This window comes from Lithobates pipiens, unplaced genomic scaffold, assembly GCF_037356315.1.
Source record: "Lithobates pipiens isolate NorthernLeopardFrog02 unplaced genomic scaffold, aLitPip1_a1.2 Scaffold_25, whole genome shotgun sequence".
In the NCBI taxonomy this organism is placed as follows: Eukaryota; Metazoa; Chordata; class Amphibia; order Anura; family Ranidae; genus Lithobates; species Lithobates pipiens.
Window position 1 is genome coordinate 217742818 of NW_027507787.1, and position 21350 is coordinate 217764167.

General features: G+C 48.0%; 1 protein-coding gene across 2 annotated transcripts in view; it reads right to left on the reverse strand.

Moving 5' to 3' along the window:
- Positions 1-9993, reverse strand: part of BNIP3 (BCL2 interacting protein 3) — a 71622-nt gene extending 61629 nt beyond the window's left edge. Inside the window, exons 1-2 of one of the 2 annotated variants that reach the window (XM_077455549.1) lie at positions 9758-9993; positions 872-1039 (exon numbers count right to left, since the gene is read on the reverse strand). In XM_077455549.1, the coding sequence (XP_077311675.1) occupies positions 872-1039; positions 9758-9803 (214 nt within the window). In that variant the 5' untranslated portion in view covers positions 9804-9993. The remainder of the gene's footprint in view (positions 1-871; positions 1040-9757) is intronic. The other variant, XM_077455550.1, reaches the window with a different exon arrangement.
- Between the last annotated feature and the right edge of the window lie 11357 nt (positions 9994-21350).

The window sequence follows — 21350 nt, forward strand, 5'->3', positions numbered from 1 at the left end:
AACCTGCATATACGTGAACCCACACTAAGGACCCATTTCACACCCGAGCGTAGCGCAGCAACAGCATCACTTTTCCTCTTTTAGCTTTTGTGTGCGTTTTTTTAGTAGAGCGTTTTTGGAACAGCACCATTTATTTGAATGGGCCTGCCTCTGCTCTAAAAAGAAGCTCTGGTATCAAACCTTGGCACAGAGCCAGCAGTGTTTGGCTTTGCGGTTTTTGGCACAACTGTAGCGTTTGTCTCTCATCACGAAAAAATAAAAAAAATAAAAAAAAAAGTCATCACACCGTGTTTGGGGTACCATTACAAAATAATGGCATCTCAAACGCATCTTGCATGACAATTCCGCTCGAGATTCAAATCGCCTGTGTGAACGGAGCCTTCTCCACTACGTTTACCTAACCTATTTTTTTAGTACAGTTCACAATATCTACATAATACACACAGGAGGTCTATGATGAATCTGGAAGGTGACTATTTACTAAGCCTCGGTTCACACTGGGGCGGCTTCAATGTTGCCCGACTCTGAAGCCGCCCCGCACAGCGCGAATTCAGCGTGGCTTGCAAACGACTTCTGTAATAGAAGTAAATGCAAGCTGCTCCAAAGTTGCCCCCCCAAGTAGTACAGGAACCTTTTTCTAAGTCGCAGCAACTTGAGTCGCTCCGATTAGAACGGTTCCATTGCACTGAATGGAGCGCGACTTGTCAGGCAGCTAATTTGTCTGACAGATCGCCACGGTGTGAACCGAACCTTAGAATACATTGTTGTCATTTGAAACAAAAAAATTAGAATAATAACTTGGATACAGGATAGATTTGATTTAAATTACTAGTAAAAAGGCTTGATATAAATCATAATTTTTAAAGAGCACCTGTCATCTCTGTCCCGCAGCGTCTCCTCCTCTGACCAGCTGTTGACTCACCGACAGTCCCATTCGCTTTAATGGGACGGCTGGTGATGTGGCGGTGACCCAACAAGGTGAGAGACGAGACGGCAGCAGGTGAGTGGGTGCCCGCTAACAGGCGCTGCCATGATGGATCTGAAATGACAGGTGATCTTTAAATGTAAGAACTCATTCTTGCTGGTAGTTAGAATCATTAATATTTGCAGACAAAATGAAGATTTCTTGTTTATAATAAGAAGCTGTCAGGTTAGTAAAAAACAGAACCGATTCAATCATACAGTTTGTAGTGCACATCGACTCGCAAAACAATGGGATAATGGAATATTTCTGAACTTTGTTTTATCTCATGGTTACTGTGCAATTGTGTGAACACATCAATGCAGTGCATGTGATCTCAGCTTGCAGAGCTTGGATTCATTGAATGAATTTACCAAAAATGTAAATATTGCATAACATACAGCCTCGTGCGACATAATTAAGTTCCATTTCATGCTGAATAAACGAAATTAATGTATCTTAAATAGAAAACTGTCTTTAGATAGATTTTTAAAAAGCATTTTATTAAAATAAATTTGATAAACAAAATCAGATTTGAAAATAAAAATAAAAATCTATATCTATCCATCTATCTACATCTCTCTCTCTCTCTCTCTCTCTCTCTCTCTCTCTCTCTCTCTCTCTCTCTCTCTCTACATCTCTCTCTCTCTCTCTCTCTCTCTCTCTCTCTCTCTCTCTCTCTCTACATCTCTCTCTCTCTACATCTCTCTCTCTCTACATCTCTCTCTCTCTACATCTCTCTCTCTCTACATCTCTCTCTCTCTACATCTCTACATCTCTCTCTACATCTCTCTCTCTCTCTCTCTACATCTCTCTCTCTCTCTCTCTACATCTCTCTCTCTCTCTCTACATCTCTCTCTCTCTCTCTACATCTCTCTCTCTCTCTCTCTACATCTCTCTCTCTCTATCTATCTATCTACATCTCTCTCTCTCTATCTATCTATCTACATCTCTCTCTCTCTATCTATCTACATCTCTCTCTCTCTCTATCTATCTACATCTCTCTCTCTCTCTCCATCTATCTACATCTCTCTCTCTCTCTCCATCTCTCTCTCTCCATCTCTCTCTCTCTATCTACATCTCTCTCTCTCTCTATCTCCATCTCTCTCTCTCTATCTACATCTCTCTCTCTATCTACATCTCTCTCTCTCTATCTACATCTCTCTCTCTCTATCTACATCTCTCTCTCTCTATCTCCATCTCTCTCTCTCTATCTACATCTCTCTCTCTATCTACATCTCTCTCTCTCTATCTACATCTCTCTCTCTCTATCTACATCTCTCTCTCTCTATCTACATCTCTCTCTCTCTATCTCCATCTCTCTCTCTCTCTATCTCCATCTCTCTCTCTCTCTATCTCCATCTCTCTCTCTCTATCTCCATCTCTCTCTCTCTCTCCATCTATCTACATCTCTCTCTCTCTCTCCATCTCTCTCTCTCTATCTACATCTCTCTCTCTCTCTATCTCCATCTCTCTCTCTCTATCTCCATCTCTCTCTCTCTATCTACATCTCTCTCTCTCTATCTACATCTCTCTCTCTCTATCTACATCTCTCTCTCTCTATCTCCATCTCTCTCTCTCTCTATCTCCATCTCTCTCTCTCTCTATCTCCATCTCTCTCTCTCTCTATCTCCATCTCTCTCTCTCTCTATCTCCATCTCTCTCTCTCTATCTCCATCTCTCTCTCTCTATCTACATCTCTCTCTCTATCTACATCTCTCTCTCTCTATCTACATCTATCTACATCTCTCTCCATCCCTCTCCCTCTCCCTCTCCACATCTATCCATCTCTCTCCATCTATCCATCTCTCTCCATCTATCCATCTCTCTCCATCTATCCATCTCTCTCCATCCATCCATCTACATCTATCTATATCCATCTCTCTCCATCCATCCATCTACATCTATCTATATCCATCTATATATTCATCCATCTATATATCCATCCATCTATATATCCATCCATCTATATATCCATCCATCTATATATCCATCCATCTATATCCCCTTGATTTTTATCCACCCTGCTTGGGTACAAAGTAAGTGAATATAGGAAAGTTCCTTGAAAGCGGTCCTGCTCTCACAAACAAGCCATGACATGTTTCATGTGTTCCGGCCGTTTTTTTTTTTAAGTCAGCAACTACAAAAACGGGAGCTTTTTGTCGGAAATTCCGACTGTGTGTAGGCTCCATCAGACATTTTCCATCGGAATTTACGTCACACAAAATTTGAGATCTGCATCAAACTGTTATAAATACCGCTGACACTTGGAATTTTCTCTAAATACATAAGATTAACATGAACAACGAAGATCAATGAGCTTCAAATACTAACCAGGCAACAATGCAATCTACTAATCTTGGGAAAAGTCCCCTCAATATACCTTCAGGGCCGCTATACACGGTTTGATTATTTTCTCATGCGGGCTGAATGAGAAATAGGCAAATCAATTTCCCCATTTTTGCTAGCATCTCATTGTTTGGCCAATCATTTTAACAAAAAAGCATGTTCCAAGACCCCTTAGCCCATTCACTTGTCAAGGCATCAGTGTAGGGTGGAAAACATAAGACTGTTTATTCAAACACAGGCACAAAGATATACACTCAGGGTACAATCCCCCCCCCCCCTCTTTCCATAATGACACAGGACAGGGTAAACTTTACCTCCTCCATTAACATGACACACAGGTGTATTCAACGTTCCAACAGTAGACCGTCATTAGGAGGGGCTGCTGGAGAACCCCCCCCCCCCCCCACTTACAGCTAATCCACATACACATCCCATAATACTTTGCTCCCAAGGCAGACAGAAACAATAGAACAATGGGATACAGGCACTTAAACACATAACAACCCCCACCCTGCATCAAACTATCTAGTAATGGTCTGAGACAAAAGGTGGGATTTATTTCTTGAGGGATATTGCTCAGAAATATTACTGTCCCAAGTGAAAGAGCCCCCTTAATTCTTTCAACACAAACCACACATGTAAAACCCTGGATAACAGGGGTGACACGAAATGCTGAGTCCGGTGTGGTTGTTCGGCGAGTCTGGTTAATGCAGACCTGACTGGGGTTCTCGGTCACCCTGTGCCCCTAATATAGACAGACACAGGGTGACTTACACATAGGAGGGGCCGGACAAGGAGTTTCCCAACCTCTATAGGTAAGCTGGGTTCCACAAGCCCCCGGCCAAAAGTTAGTCCCGTCACACTACTGTACCATGTGATCTGGTGCAAGCAAACGCACTACATTTGTGACCTGCATTCGGGGGGGTCATTAAGTTAGCACTGACACCCACTGCAGATCGCAAGTGTAGTGCAAGAAACGTGCACAGAATATAGGTTTCCTGTGTGAATGGGCCCTAAATGCAGTGTGTTCAGGGTCATATGCCTATACACATGCGGGTATTGATGGAAGTACCGGTATCATAGGGGTGCACATCCCCACTACTGCCTGGGCTTCCTCCATGTTGCCGCCCCCCCCCCATCCAATCCTCAGTGCTGCTGGCTTCCCTCCTCCTAGCTGCTGTGGGGGATGTTTCAGGATGGAGAGTGGGGGAAGGGGCTCTGTCATTTACCAGCACCTACCTTTTCAAATAAACGCAGTGAACACACTCGCTCACTGTCTGCATAACTGAAGCATAGTAAACGGTATTTACTATGCTTCAGTTTGTGAATGAACAGGAAGCTGTCCAGCACAGAGCACTTCCCATGATTGGCCCTCCTGATAACATGATGGCTGTGTCCAATCACAGCCATCATGTGATGTAACTAGAGAGAGGGTTGCTAGGCGATCGGCTCTCCTTCTCCTCACACGGAGCTTGTTATTGAGGAGAAGGAGAGCAAATCTCTGCAGCCGGCCGGTGAGGAGTGTATGAGCTGTTTTTTTTTTGTTTTTGTTTTTTACACCGATCACCAGCCTAGTGTCCCACACAGTAAAAAAAAAAAAAAAACACCTGTCCCATTAAAATCTGTCCCACTGATCCCCCCCCCCCCCCCCCCACACACACACCCATCTCACCCACCTATCCCCCCGCACACACATCTGTCCTACCGATCCCCCCCCCCACACACACACACACACACACACACACACACACACACCCCGATTTCCACCCCCGCCCCTTCAAACACACACACACACCTCACCCACCGATCCCCCCCCCCCCCCCACACACACACACACACACACACACACACACACACACACACACACACACGCGACCCCCCCCCCCACACACACACACACCGACCCCCCCCCCACACACACACACACACACATCTCACCCACCGATTCCCCCCCCCCGCACACATCTGTCCCACTGATCACACAAATCACACATCATACACTTATCAGGATTTTTTTTACCAAAGACAGGTAGCAGAATACATTCTAGCCTAAACTTATGATGAAATTTGATTTTATTGGATTTCTTTTAAAAACACAAAGTAGAAAATATATTTTTTATAATTTTTTTTTTTTTTCAAAAAAATAAAAATTCACTTTCCCCCCCCCCCACTTATAATCGCACAAAATGTAAAACCCAGTGGTGAATAAATAGCACCAAAATAATATATCGGTAGCTACAGGGTATTAAAAAAAAAAAAAAAACACACACATTGTGGTGCGAAAGACGATTGGCAGAATGAAAAATCAGAAGTACTCAGCAGATCGGCTCTGCCGGCCGCAGTCAGTTATAAGACAACAGTTTTGTATTTGTGTGACATGTACCTTTAGGCATATAGTGGAGTGTTTCCTTTGTATGTGATAAGCCGATAGTCAATATGCTTGTGAAAATAAACCCGCAGTTCACACTCTGTACACAACAAATGACTATTCAGCTCCAGCCTCTTATTATATTGTTATTATAGGCTCATATTAGACAACAGTGACCCTGTGACCTATGGGATTGTGTCACACAGAGAAACGCTGACCTATCACTGGATGTATTGACACACACAACAGTGCAAAGGCCAACAATGATGTACTGGGGGGGTCATCTGTACCAAGTTGTCCCCTGTCACTGCTTTCCAGAGACCGCTCTGGGAATAAACACTGCCAATCAAAGGGCCTGGCATCCTGGTACACTGCATTAACAGACATGCTTCATGCCAATTTATTTGCACAATAATGTGTGTTGCATATAGAAGGAGGTATGGTTATAAAAGTATAGATGGCGGTATAGACCTAAATGTGGTGGTATAGATATAACATATAGAAGGTGGTATAGGTGTATATATGAAGTATAGAAAGAGATATAGAATATAGAAGGAGGTATAGGTATATAAAGTATAGAAGGAGGTATAGATATATAAAAGTATAAAGTGTAAACATCATCTAATAATACAGGCGGTATATTTTCCCCCATGTAGTAGACGGAAACACACATTTGGTGGTGGGATGGGAGGTGTTATGTAGTCAGGACCCCGGTGCTGTACAGTAATTGGGGACACGGGTAGTGACGTCACGGGTGTGTGTGTCACACCCGTGTCCCCAATTACTCGGGTGTGTGTGTGTGTGTGTGTGTGTGTGCGCGCGTGTGTGTGTCAGTGCGGACTTGGGGGTGTGTGCGTGCGTGTGTCAGTGCGGACTCGGGGGGGTGTGTGTGTGTGTGTCAGTATCAGTGCGGACTCGGGTGTGTGTGTGTGTGTGTGTGTGTGTGTCAGTGCGGACTTGGGGGTGTGTGTGTGTGTCAGCGCAGACTTGGGGGGGTGTGTGTGTGTGTGTGTGTGTGTGTGTGTGTGTCAGTGCAGACTTGGGGGTGTGTGTGTGTGTCAGTGCAGACTTGGGGGTGTGTGTGTGTCAGTGCAGACTTGGGGGTGTGTGTGTGTGTCAGTGCAGACTTGGGGGTGTGTGTGCGCGCGCGTGCGTGTGTGTGTCATTGCGGACTCGGGGTGTGTGTTTGTGTGTGTATCAGTGCGGACTCGGGTGGGGTGGGTGTGTGTATCAGTGCGGACTCGGGTGTGTGTATCAGTGCGGACTCGGTGGGTGGGTGGGGGTGTGTTTGTGTGTCAGTGCGGACTCGGGGGGTGGGTGGGTGTGTGTGTGTGTGTGTGTGCGCCAGTGCGGACTCGGGTGCGTGTGTGTGTGTCAGTGCGGACTCGGGTGCGTGTGTGCGTGTCAGTGCGGACTCGGGTGCGTGTGTGCGTGTCAGCGCGGACTCGGGTGCGTGTGTGCGTGTCAGCGCGGACTCGGGTGCGTGTGTGCGTGTCAGCGCGGACTCGGGTGCGTGTGTGCGTGTCAGCGCGGACTCGGGTGCGTGTGTGTGTGTGTGTCAGTGCGGACTCGGGTGTGTGTGTGTGTCAGTGCGGACTCGGGTGTGTGTGTGTGTCAGTGCGGACTCGGGTGCGTGTGTGTGTGTCAGTGCGGACTCGGGTGCGTGTGTGCGTGTCAGTGCGGACTCGGGTGCGTGTGTGCGTGTCAGTGCGGACTCGGGTGCGTGTGTGCGTGTCAGTGCGGACTCGGGTGCGTGTGTGCGTGTCAGTGCGGACTCGGGTGCGTGTCAGTGCGGACTCGGGTGCGTGTCAGTGCGGACTCGGGTGCGTGTCAGTGCGGACTCGGGTGCGTGTGTGCGTGTCAGCGCGGACTCGGGTGCGTGTGTGCGTGTCAGCGCGGACTCGGGTGCGTGTGTGCGTGTCAGCGCGGACTCGGGTGCGTGTCAGCGCGGACTCGGGTGCGTGTGTGCGTGTCAGCGCGGACTCGGGTGCGTGTCAGCGCGGACTCGGGTGCGTGTGTGCGTGTCAGCGCGGACTCGGGTGCGTGTGTGTGTCAGTGCGGACTCGGGTGTGTGTGTGTGTGTGTCAGTGCGGACTCGGGTGTGTGTGTGTGTCAGTGAGGACTCGGGTGTGTGTGTGTGTGTGTGTGTCAGTGCGGACTCGGGTGTGTGTGTGTGTGTCAGTGCGGACTCGGGTGTGTGTGTGTGTGTCAGTGCGGACTCGGGTGTGTGTGTGTGTGTGTCAGTGCGGACTCGGGTGTGTGTGTGTGTCAGTGCGGACTCGGGTGTGTGTGTGTGTGTCAGTGCGGACTCGGGTGTGTGTGTGTGTGTGTCAGTGCGGACTCGGGTGTGTGTGTGTGTGTGTCAGTGCGGACTCGGGTGTGTGTGTGTGTGTGTCATTGCGGACTCGGGTGTGTGTGTGTGTGTCAGTGCGGACTCGGGTGTGTGTGTGTGGGTCAGTGCGGACTCGGGTGTGTGTGTGTCAGTGCGGACTCGGGTGTGTGTGTGTCAGTGCGGACTCGGGTGTGTGTGTGTGTCAGTGCGGACTCGGGTGTGTGTGTGTGTCAGTGCGGACTCGGGTGTGTGTGTGTGTGTCAGTGCGGACTCGGGTGCGTGTGTGTGTGTGTGTGTCAGCGCGGACTCGGGTGCGTGTGTGTGTGTGTGTGTGTGTGTCAGTGCGGACTCGGGTGTGTGTGTGTGTCAGTGCGGACTCGGGTGCGTGTGTGCGTGTCAGTGCGGACTCGGGTGCGTGTGTGCGTGTCAGTGCGGACTCGGGTGCGTGTGTGCGTGTCAGTGCGGACTCGGGTGTGTGTGTGTGTGTGTCAGTGCGGACTCGGGTGTGTGTGTGTGTGTGTCAGTGCGGACTCGGGTGTGTGTGTGTGTATGTCAGTGCGGACTCAGGTGTGTGTGTGTCAGTGCGGACTCGGGTGTGTGTGTGTGTGTGTGTGTCAGTGCGGACTCGGGTGTGTGTGTGTGTGTGTGTCAGTGCGGACTCGGGTGTGTGTGTGTGTGTGTGTCAGTGCGGACTCGGGTGTGTGTGTGTGTCAGTGCGGACTCGGGTGTGTGTGTGTGTCAGTGCGGACTCGGGTGTGTGTGTGTGTGTGTGTGTGTTAGTGTGGACTCGGGTGTGTGTGTGTGTTAGTGTGGACTCGGGTGTGTGTGTGTGTGTCAGTGCGGACTCGGGTGCGTGTGTGCGTGTCAGTGCGGACTCGGGTGCGTGTGTGCGTGTCAGTGCGGACTCGGGTGCGTGTGTGCGTGTCAGTGCGGACTCGGGTGCGTGTGTGCGTGTCAGTGCGGACTCGGGTGTGTGTGTGTGTGTGTCAGTGCGGACTCGGGTGTGTGTGTGTGTGTCAGTGCGGACTCGGGTGTGTGTGTGTGTATGTCAGTGCGGACTCAGGTGTGTGTGTGTCAGTGCGGACGCGGACTCGGGTGTGTGTGTGTGTGTGTCAGTGCGGACTCGGGTGTGTGTGTGTGTGTGTCAGTGCGGACTCGGGTGTGTGTGTGTGTGTGTGTCAGTGCGGACTCGGGTGTGTGTGTGTGTGTGTGTCAGTGCGGACTCGGGTGTGTGTGTGTGTGTGTCAGTGCGGACTCGGGTGTGTGTGTGTGTGTGTGTCAGTGCGGACTCGGGTGTGTGTGTGTGTCAGTGCGGACTCAGGTGTGTGTGTGTGTCAGTGCGGACTCGGGTGTGTGTGTGTGTGTGTGTGTGTGTCAGTGCGGACTCGGGTGTGTGTGTGTGTGTGTGTGTGTCAGTGCGGACTCGGGTGTGTGTGTGTGTGTGTGTGTGTCAGTGCGGACTCGGGTGTGTGTGTGTGTGTGTGTGTGTCAGTGCGGACTCGGGTGTGTGTGTGTGTGTGTGTGTTAGTGCGGACTCGGGTGTGTGTGTGTGTGTGTGTGTCAGTGCGGACTCGGGTGTGTGTCAGTGCGGACTCGGGTGTAGCGGGGACGCTCCATGTACACGGCAGTTCTGGGGAAAGCAGTCGCACGTCTTGCTGGAGACACTCGGAGCGCCCCCATAGGTGTGCACAGGGTAGGGGGCTGATCAGTAATGCCCCCTATAGTCCGGCTAGAGCGGCGCTCTTACCCTGCAGAGGCTCTTCCTGCACACCGTGTCCTCCATGCTGAGACATGACGCCGCCGCTCCGTCCGGGCTCCGCACTCTTCTCCCTCCTCACCCGCCTGCCGCAGCTGGCTTTGTCACCGAGCTTGTTATTGTTATTGCTCTGAGCTCTGGTGACGCCGCACACGTCGCCGCCATCTGATTGGCCGGCCGCATATTCCACCCACTGAGCTGGACGGCAGCGTTCCAAGGAGGAGGAAGCGACGCCTCCTATTGGCGGGCTCGGAGTTCCACGAGTTATGTAGAAGTCGGATGTGATTGGCCGCTCCAGGGATCTGTCATTGGTTCCCTCCCCCCTGTCATTGCTGGAGGGGGGTGCCCAGGAGTCTCAGGGCGGGGGGTGGACGAGTCCACTGATTCATATTTCCAAATATAACCCCGGATCTATTTATAGAGCGGGGGGGGGGGCAGGATTATCAGATCTATGTACAAAGGATCACAGATCCCTTCAATGGACTGTCCTTCTGAGGTGTCCCTAGACTTGTGTGATGTACTCAGGGCAGGACTTAGGGTACTATTTGTCGCCATCTGGTGCCGTAACAATATAATCGATCCAATCGTTATTTGAAGTGCCAAGCTAATTTTACAAGGTGACTGGTACCGTAGACCGTGTTAAATGCTAAAAAAAAAAAGTAATAATCTATTACTGATTGAAGCTTGAAAAGCTTTTTTCCAATAAATAAATAAATAATGATTAAAAAAGTTCAAAGTGATGAAGTGTTTATTGCAATGCACAAATGTTCTTGGTCAGAATGAGAACATAAAACACTTATTTACCTGGAAAACATATTGAAAAACAATCAACTACCTTGTAAGGTTGTAATCATAACAAATCAATTGCAAGAATGTAAGAAAATAACTCATTGAACAAAGTGCAAGATAAATTGTACATTCTACTCCTCCTGAGTATTGTGATACCACATGTGTGGGACTTTTCCACAGCCTGGCCACTCAGAGAGGCCCAACATGCAGGGAGCGCCATCACATGTTCTAGAACAGTGATGGCGAACCTTGGCACCCCAGATGTTTTGGAACTACATTTCCCATGATGCTCATGCACTCAGCAGTGTAGTGGAGCATCATGGGAAATGTAGTTCCAAAACATCTGGGGTGCCAAGGTTCGCCATCACTGTTCTAGAAGAATAAATTACACATCTAACTTCTTGACTACCTATTACAATTTTGAAGGCCCAGGAGCACCAGGACAATGACAGGTGACACTGATGTGGCACTGATGACAGTTGGCACTAATACGTGGCACTGATGACACGTGACACTGATGACAGATGACACTAATACGTGGCACTGATGACACATGACACTTATAACAGATGGCACTAATATGCGGCACTGATGACATGTGACACTGATGACAGATGACACTAATATGTGGCACTTCTGACAGATGGCACTAATACGTGACACGTGACACTGATAACAGATGGCACATGGCACTGGGGACAGGTGGCACTAGGGACAGATGGCAATTATACGTGGCAGTGGCACTGATGACAGATGACACTTATACATGGCACTGAGGACAGATGACACTGGGGACAGGTGGCACTAAGGACAGGTGGCACTGGCAGCACTTTATTGTCCACTTTTTTTTTTTTACTCAAAACAAGCTGCATGTTGATCTCCCTCCTCACAGGCTGTCTCTGTGTGAGGGGGAGAGTCGGCAATGAGAGATCATCTCATGGACACTCAGATCAGTGCTAAATGGCCGCTGTGATTGGCCATTTAGCATGATCTGTGATTGGCTGTGTCCAAGCGATGGCACCGGGGACAGATGGCACTGGGGACAGGTGGCACTGATGACACGTGACACTGATGACAGATGGCACTTATACATGGCAGTGGCACTATTGACAGATGGCACTTATACATGGCAGTGGCACTGATGACAGATGGCACTTATACGTGGCACTGAGGGACAGGTGGCACTGATGACAGGTGACACTGATGACAGATGGCACTTATGCGTGGCAGTGGCACTGACAGATGGCACTTATACGTGGCACTGGGGACAGGTGGCACTGGGGACACGTGACACTGATGACAGAAGGCACTTATATGTGGCAGTGGCACTGATGACAGATGGCACTTATACGTGGCACTGGGTATAGATGGCACTGGGGATAGATGGCACTGGGGACTGGTGGCACTGGAGACATGTGGCACTGATGACACGTGACACTGATGACAGATGGCACTTATACGTGGTACTGGGGACAGGTGGCACTGGGGACAGGTGGCACTGATGACAGATGGCACTTATATGTGGCAGTGGCACTGATGACAGATGGCACTTATACGTGGGGCTGGGTAAAGATGGCACTGGGGATAGATGGCACTGGGGACTGGTGGCACTGGGGACTGGTGGCACTGATGACAGATGCACTTATACGTGGCACTAGGGACAGGTGGCACTGGGGACAGGTGGCACTGATGACAGATGCCACTTATACGTGGCAGTGGTACTTATACGTGGCACTGGGGACAGGTGACACTGATGACAGATGGCACTTATATGTGGCAGTGGCACTGATGACAGATGGCACTTAAACGTGGCACTGGGGATAGATGGCACTGGGGACAGGTGTCACTGGGGACTGGTGGCACTGGGGACACTGATGACAGATGGCACTTATACGTGGCACTGGGGATAGATTTCACTGGGGACAGGTGTCACTGGGAACTGGTGGCACTGGGGACACTGATGACAGATGGCACTTATACGTGGCACTGGGGACAGATTATCATGGCACTAGTGACAGCACTTTATTTTCCACTTTTTTTTTTACTCACAGAGCTGCATGTCGCTCTCCCTCCTCACAGGCTGTCTCTGTGAGGGGGAGAGCCAGCGATGAGAGATGATCTCATGAGATCATCTCTCATTGGACACTTAGATCAGTGCTAAATTGCTAAATGGCCGCTGTGATTGGCCATTTAGCATGATCTGTGATTGGCTGTGTCCAAGGGACACTGCCAACACAGAACTTCCCCGATGCGCGCCCGCGGCACGCATCGGGGAAGTAAACAAGAGGAGGAAGTCCAGGGATGTCCACCCAGCAATTGTTGTCCATGCTGTAGCCTGCTATAGCGGGGACGCCTAGTGTTAAGAATTAACAGGCAGGGCTCGCGGGGGCCCCCTATTGGACGGGGCCCATGGGCTTGAGCCCTGTCAAGCCCTATGGAAAGTCTGGCCCTGGATGTACTGTATATTGTTCTATAGAAATAAAAAGAATACGTATTAATCACTTCAACCCCGGAAGATCTCCCCCCTTAATGACCAGGCCATTTTTTGCGATTCGGCACTGCGTCGCTTTAACTGACAAACGCGCGATCGTGCGGCGCGGCTCCCAAACAAAATTGACGTCCTTTTTTCCCACAAATAGAGCTTTTTTTTGGTTGGTATTTGATCCCCTCTGTGGTTTTATTTTTTGCGCTATATAAAAAAAAAATAGCGCCAATTTTGAAAAAAAGAAACAAGATTTTTTACTTTTTGCTATAATAAATATCCCCCAATTTAACCACTTCAATACCGGGCACTTAACCTATTCCCGCAGATATATTGCGGTAGAAGGGCCCGCACAGGCGGAATCACGTACCTGTACGGCGCCCTTTAAAGTGGTTGTAAACCCTTACAGACCACTTTGACCTACAAGGTAATCCTAGATTAAGGCTTACCTGTAGGACCAAGAAATATCTCCTAAACCTACACAGTTTAGGAGATATTTACTAAAAGACAGTCACAGCTGTCTACGGCGCATGCGCCGTAGACAGCGGCGCTCAGGCGCACTATCGTCGTTAGGAGCATGCCGCTGCTAACGGCGATATGCCATTAGTGGCGGCTCCCATCGCTGCTCCGGCGCTGTGAGTGGCCGGAGCAGTGATGCCCGGAAGAAGATGGACGCTCCGGACTACAGGGGACAGCGGTGACTTCGCTGGCTCCTGTGTCAGGTAAGTGACACATAATGGGCTATGTGATGCATAGTAGCCCATTATGCTTTACCTTTGCAGGGAGACAAAGAGGAAGTAAACCCATCAGGGTTTATTTCCTCTTTAAGGAGGCGGTTTGTGGGCGCACCTACCGGGAGCTCCATGACTGCGATCGCGGGTCCCACGTACTCGATGTCCACAGGGAAACCCGCGATTGTCTCACGGAGAGGAAGAACAGGGAAATGCTAATGTAAACAAGCATCTCCCCGTCCTGCCTAGTGAAACTGACACCAATCACAGCTCCCTGTGATCGGCAGCGGTGATCAGTGTCGTGTCACACATAGCCCCCCCCCCACAGTTAGAATCACTCCCTAGGACACAATTAACCCCTACAGCGTCGCCTAGTGGTTAACCCCTTCACTGCCAGTCACATTTACACAGGAATCAATGCGTTTTTAATTGCACTGATCGCTGTATAAATGTGAATGGTCCCAAAATCACTCCAAAATTGTCCGACGTGTCTGCCATAATGTCCGCAGTCACAGTAAAAAAGCGCTGATCACCGCCATTACTAGTAAAAAAAAAAAAATCAATAAAAATGCCATAAAACTATCCCCTATTTTGTAGACGCTATAACTTTTGCGCAAACCAATCAATAAACGCTTATTGCGATTTTTTTTTTTTTTTTACAAAAAATATGAAGAATATGTATCGGCCTAAACTGAGGAAAAAAAACGTTTTTTATATATTTTTGGGGGGGTATTCATTATAGCAAAAAGTAAAAAAATTTTGTTTTTTTATTCAAAATTGTCGCTATTTTATTGTTTATAGCGCAAAAAATATAAACCACAGAGGTGATCAAATACCACCAAAAGAAAGCTCTATTTGTGGGGGAAAAAAAGGACGTCAATTTTGTTTGGGGGCCACGTCGCACAATTGTCAGTTAACACGACACAGTGTCGAATCTAAAAAAAAATGCTCTGGTCTTTGGCCAGCCAAATGTTTCGGGGCTTAAGTGGTTAAACACCTTTCCGTCCAGACCAATTTTCAGCTTTCAGTGCTCTCACACTTTGAATGACAATTACTGTGTCATGCTACACTGTATCCAAACAAAACTTTTATTGTTTTTTTTCCCTCACAATTAGAGCTTTCTTTTGGTGTTTTTTTAATCACCACTGGGTTTTTTATTCTTTGCGATATAAGCGAAAAAAAGAGCAAAAATCTTGAAAAAAAAAGCACTTTTTTAGTTTGCAAATTTTGCAAAGTAATTTTTCGTCATAAATTTGGGCCAAAATTTATACTGCTACATATCTTTGGTAAAAAATAACCCAAATTAGTGGATATTATTTCATCTGTGTGAATGTTAGAGAGTCTACAAGTTAGGGTGCAAATCACTGAAAATAGATCTTATCTGATCACACCTGTACTGAAGTACTGAACTGAGGTACTGAAGGCCTATCTCATTTCTTGAGACACTATCAAGGAAAGTACAAATACCCCCCAAATGACCCCTTTTTGGAAAGTAGACATTCCAATGTATTTAGTAAGAGGCATCGTGAGTTTTTTGAAGTTGTAATTTTTTCCCACAATTCTTGGGAAAATGAAGATTTTTTTTTTTACACAAACCTATCGTATTGATAGGTTATTTCTTGAACACAGCATCCGCATACTTACAACTACACCCAAAAATACATTCTGGTACTCTTTCAGAATATGGTGATACCACATGTGTGAGACTTTTACACAGCCTAGCCACATACAGAGGCTCAACATCCAAGTAGCAGCTCCAGGCATTCTAGGTGCAAAATGACACATATAATTTCATGACGACCTATCTCCTATTGAAAGCCCTGGAGCACTAGGACAATGGAAACGCCCACAAAATGTTCCCATTTTGGAAAGCAAACACCCCAAGGTATAATCTGTGAGGCATAATGAGTCTTTTGAAAGGTTCATTTTTTCCAGAAGTTTCTGAAAACGTGGGGAAAAAAATGAAAATGCATTTTTTCTTTACACAAAGTTGTCCATTTATAAGATATTTCCAACACATATCAAAAATTACACCCCAAATACATTCTCCTACTTCTCCTGAGTATGGTGATACCACATGTGTGAGACTTTTTTACAGCCTGGCGACATACAGAGGCCCACCATCCAAGTAGCTCCTCCAGGCATTTTAGGCACAAAATTACACATATAATTTCATGACAACCTCACCAGCAAACACCCCAAGGTATAATTTGTGAGGCATAATGAGTCTTTTGAATGGTTCATTTTTTTCCAGAAGTTTTCGGGAAACGTGGGAAAAAATTAAAACGCATTTTTTTTACACAAAGTTGTCCATTTATAAGATATTTCCAACACATAGCATGTACATAGCAAAATGACACCCCAAAATACATTCTGCTACTCTTCGTGAGTATAGCGATACCACATGTATGAGGCTTTTACACAGCCTGACCACATACAGAGGCCCAACATCCAAGTAGCACCTCCAGGCAATCTAGGAGCAAAATTACACATAATTTCATGACGACCTATCTCACTTTTGAAGGCCTTGGAGCACTAGAACAATGGAAACACCCACAAAATGACCCAATTTTGGAAAGCAAACACTCCAAGGTATAATCTGTGAGACATAATGAGTCTTTTGAAAGGTTAATTTTTTCCAGAAGTTTTCTGAAAACGTGGGGAAAAAATGAGCACATATTTTTTTTTTTACACAAAGTTGTCCATTTATAAGATATTTCCAGCACATATCATGTACATAACAAAAATGACACCCCAAAGTACATTCTGCTACTCCTCCTGAGTATGGCGACACCACAAGTGTGAGACTTTTACACAGCCTGGCCACATACAGAGGCCCACCATCTAAGTAGCACCTCCAGGTATTCAAGGGGCAAAATGACATGTATAATTTCATGATGACCTATCTCACTTTTGAAAAATGGAGAAACCCCCTAGAAGTGGGACTTTATAGGTACTACCTTATTCACATACGTAGGAAAAAATATATAAAAAATTTATTATACAAAAAAATACATATTTTTAATATCATAGAAACATATAAATAATCAAGGATGCATAACAATACACAAAAAATCATGGTTTTTTTAACCACAGATAACCGTTTGTTATTTGGTATGTACCTGCTATGTGTTAGAAATATGAAGAACCTTCAAAAATGTGATAGGTAGTCAGGAAATTATATGTGTAATTTATGCTCCAAGAAAGACTGGAGGGGCTATTTGAATGTTGGGCCTCTGTATATGGCCAGGCTGGGTTAAAAGTGTCACACATGTGGTATCGTTAAACTCAAGAGGAGTAGCAGAATGTCTTGTGCTGCTGGTGGTAGGCAGTAGAGCTGCATGATTCTGGCTAAAATGAGAATCACAATTTTTTTTTTTTGCTTAGAAGAAGATCAAGATTCTCTCACGATTCTCGCGGCGTAACATTATCTTTCACATTAAAACAAAAAAATTGGCCTAACTTTACTGTTTTTTTTTTTTTTTTTATTAATTGAAGTGTATTTTTTCCCAAAACATTGCGTTTGAAAGACCACTGGGCAAATACAGTGTGACATAAAATATTGCAGCAATTGACATTTTATTCCCTAGTGTCTCTGCTAAAATATATATAATGTTTAGGGGTTCCAAGTAATTTTCTATCAAAAAAATTAGATTTTTAACTTAAGAAACAAGAAACAAGTGTCAGAAAAAGATTTAGACTTTAAGTGGTTAAACTTCCTGCATTTACATGTTGTTAAAAACTTGGCAGACTGCCTGGATTTTTTCTTTATACACAGAAGTTTATCCCTTTGATCTAAGAAGGAAGCGCTATGTGTTAGCGATTCTAACTTTGGTGGGAGGGGACTGACTAGGAGTACACAGAGATCACTGTTCCTGATCAATAGGAATAGACGATCACTCTGTACTCCCCTGACAGAACGGTCATCTGTTTGTTTACACTGATAGATCCCCATTCTGCCTCTCTGTGGGTGGTCGCCATGGGTGGTCGCCAGACACCGCGACCGCTGGCCATGTGCATCAGCTCCCCTGCCGTCGTACAATTACGCATAGCTCCCAACTGTCCCTGATTTGGAGCAATGTCCCGCTGTTACGCTGTTCCTCCTCATTTGTCCCTCATTTTGGTCTGATCTATATAGTTGTATATAAAATGCACTTTTTATCTATTAAAAAGTGTTTCCCAGCGCTAAACCTTTCATCTGATTTCTAAATTGCTGCATTTGTAAATTCCAAAAGCCAATATAAAGGAATGGTAGTGGTAAAAAAAACACTTGTGGGTTTACACAATCTTGTTTTTTTAACTATTCTCCTTTAAGGGGCATGGCAAGGGGTGTGTCTTATGCCTGCATACTTTTGCTGATAGGTGTCCCTCAGTGCCATCTCAAAAAGTTGGGAGGTATGCGGTTATGGTGATTTGCAGGAATGAGCCAACCTGCTGCAGTATAATGACATCAGCTGGTCGGCAAGTGGGTTAAAGTAGATCTATAGGCAAAAGTTGGGAGGTATGCCGTGATCAGCCATGATGGGACACGGCTGATCATGTAGTAAAGAGCCTCCGTCAGAGGCTCTTTACCTGTCAGGGCTGGCTTAGCCCTTCCTCCTCTGGGCTGGCCGCTCAGCTGTCGGCTAATTGCCAGCTCTCTTCTCTCTTCACAGTTACCAGCTGTTTCCGATGATGCTCGTCTGGCCTGCCTATTTAAAGTCTTCCAGCTCATTTCTCCTTTGCCTTCATGTTTGGTCACATCACTAGGAACCATCTCCTGCTGTTGTTTCAAGACTGGCTTGCTAACATCCCTCCTGGCTTCCATCCTGCTTGCAGTTGCTCTCCTTGGATCCCTGACATCTGGACTGGCTGATTACCCAATCTGGTTTATGAACTTTGGACTGGCTGACTACCCGATCTGGCTACTGGACTCTGGCTTGCTTGACTACGCTTTTTCCTATTTACCTTTTTATTTTTATTAATAAACAAGTGTGATTTGATTGTACTTCTGTCTCTGTCTGTTTCATGGTTCAGTGTAGTGGTGTGTCTGACTGACACAACGCACCCCCGATCATCGCAATGCATGCCCCCAGGGGCACGCAAGAGTTTGTTCTGGGAGGACATTATATGACACCTACCCAGAACGAGAGCTGTGCCGTCTGGCCATCATTTGACAGCTGGTGGGTGTGAGGCGGTTAAAGAATCATACTGCCTCTGTATCTCCAAAGTTCAGTAGGTACAAACTTTAGTGTGAACATCTTGCTAGCTCTCTCACACCAAAATCCAACAGGTATTTTATATTTGCCAACATTGTAAAAAAATATATAGGAACACTTTCTTGGCTGTCTTATTATAATTAGGGGGCGTGGCATGCGTTTGTAGGCGTGGCATAGCAAAAAAGAAAAATGGCTGGCAAGCTAAAAAAAATGGGTGTGGTTTACGTGAATAATGGGCGAGGCTTTTATGGGCATGGCTCTAATGGGGGTGTGGTTAGAGTCTGAGATGAATGAGAGATGGAGAAAGAAAGGGGAAAAGAGGGAGGGAGAGAGAGAGAAGGAAGGAAAGAAGAAGGGAAGGAGAGAGAAGGAATGGAGGGACAGCAGGCCCAGATCCTACACCACAATAGAAATGTGTATTCCAGAGTTTAACAAATCAGTAAATAAAGATACTCCAAACACCTGGTGTTAGCGCTTCAATCATCCCAGCACCATGGTTTTTGTGGTGTCAGGATGATTGAAGCACATTATTACTATTATTACATTGTAATATAGAATTAAATCATTCAACTCACCATAATCCAGAATAAGTGGGACCCCTGAACATGTCACCTGCCACCAGATGCCATCAGCTGCCCCCAGCAGAGTCCGTCCTTACATCAGGTGCCCCCAGCAGAGTCTGACCTTACATCAGGTGCCCCCAGCAGGGTCCATCCTTACATCAGGTGTCCACAACAGAGTCCGTCCTTATATCAGGTGGCCCCAGCAGGGTCCATCCTTACAGATCTGCGTCCCTGGCAGCGGATCCCCTCCTTACATATGGTGTCCCCAGCAGCGGAGCACTCCTTTAAATCTGGTGTCCCCGGCAGCGGAGCCCTCCTTTACATCTAGTGTCACCGGCAGCCGAGCCATCCTTTAAATTTGTCCCCCAGCAGCGGAGCCCTCCTTTACATCTGGTGTCCCTGGCAGCGGAGCCCTCCTTTACATCTGGTGTTCCCCAGCAGCAGAGCCCTCCTTACAGATCTGTGTCCCCCCAGCAACAGAGCCCTCCTTACTTCAGTGTCCCCAGCAGCTGGCAGCAGTGGAGCCCTCCTTACAGAGCGATCTGTGTCCCCCAGCAACAGAGCTCTCCTTCAGTGTCCCTGGCAGCAGCAGCGGAGTCCCCCTTACAGAGCAATCTGTGTCCCTCAGCAGCGCGGTAGCTACAGCTCCCGGCTTTCTTGTGTGTGTTTTCAGTGGAGAGGGGAGAAGCTGATTGGCTGTACCCTCCCCTCTCCACTGAACACAAGGGGAAATAATCCTTGTGGCGGCGGCCATCTTTCTGTAGCCCGCCGGCCGTTTTTTCCTAAAGCATTCCAAATTTTCCCGGGACAAAGGCAAAATCCCAGGAAATTAATCGGAACGAGAGTCCCAAAATTGGGATTGTCCCGGGAAAATTGGGACTGTTGGCAAGTATGGTATTTTCCTTAGGTCTTGAAGTAACAACAACTTGCTTTTAGTTTGCAAGCACACAGTAAAGAACAACTGTTTTTTCCCTAGTCACAGATTTCAGGCACTAAAGAAATGGCCCGGACATTAGGATAAGGGGAGGGCCGACATGACGAGGGTGGGGGCGGTGAGGCTCGGCTGGGCGAAATAGGAAGTGTGGAGGAGGCGGGCCCTCGAGCGGGGGGATGACGAGGAAAGGGGGCGGAGTCGGCGCGCAGAGTTTCAGTGCGCGCCGGGGGAATAGGAAGCAGGAGGAGAGTTTTTTTCTCTGTTCAGCTCTCCCCTGCGTTAGCGTAGCGAGCCCGGCGGACCGGCGGTGTTGCTGTGCATGATGAACGTGGATGCGGTATTGTCGAGGCTGCGGGAGGAGGCGGTGACCCGGGGTGTTGGCTGGTTGGAGGACTCTGTGGCAGGCTTGCTGCGGGGCCCCGGCCAGGCCTCGTGCGTGGTGCTCGGCGGCCCCCCTTCCCCTCTCCCCCCCCTCATCCTCCCGGCCGCCTCGGGGCCCGCAGATCCCGGCCTCCGGAGCGTTACAGCCCCGAGCTGGCCGCTGACAGGGCTGGGGGGAACCCGGATAGGGACACCGCTACCCCGCCGGGGAGTGCTAGTTCGCGGCGTGCGCGGGGGGGTGGCGATCCCGGGGGCCGAGTTGCTCAGGCGCGGGAGGGGGGTCAGATGGCGGCTACCTCTGCGGGCCTCTTGCCTGCAGCGAGGGGGGCTCGGCGTGGGAGAGAGGCCTCGGCGGGTGCTGGCCAGTCGCTTGGAACAGCCAGGGCCTGTAATCCTGATGGACGGAGGCGGAGCAGGACGGCCGGGACATCGCGGCTCCATCGGGGGGACCGGTCCACATTGCGGTCTGGATCTGTGGCTAGGCGGGCTTCCCCAGCCCGGCCCAG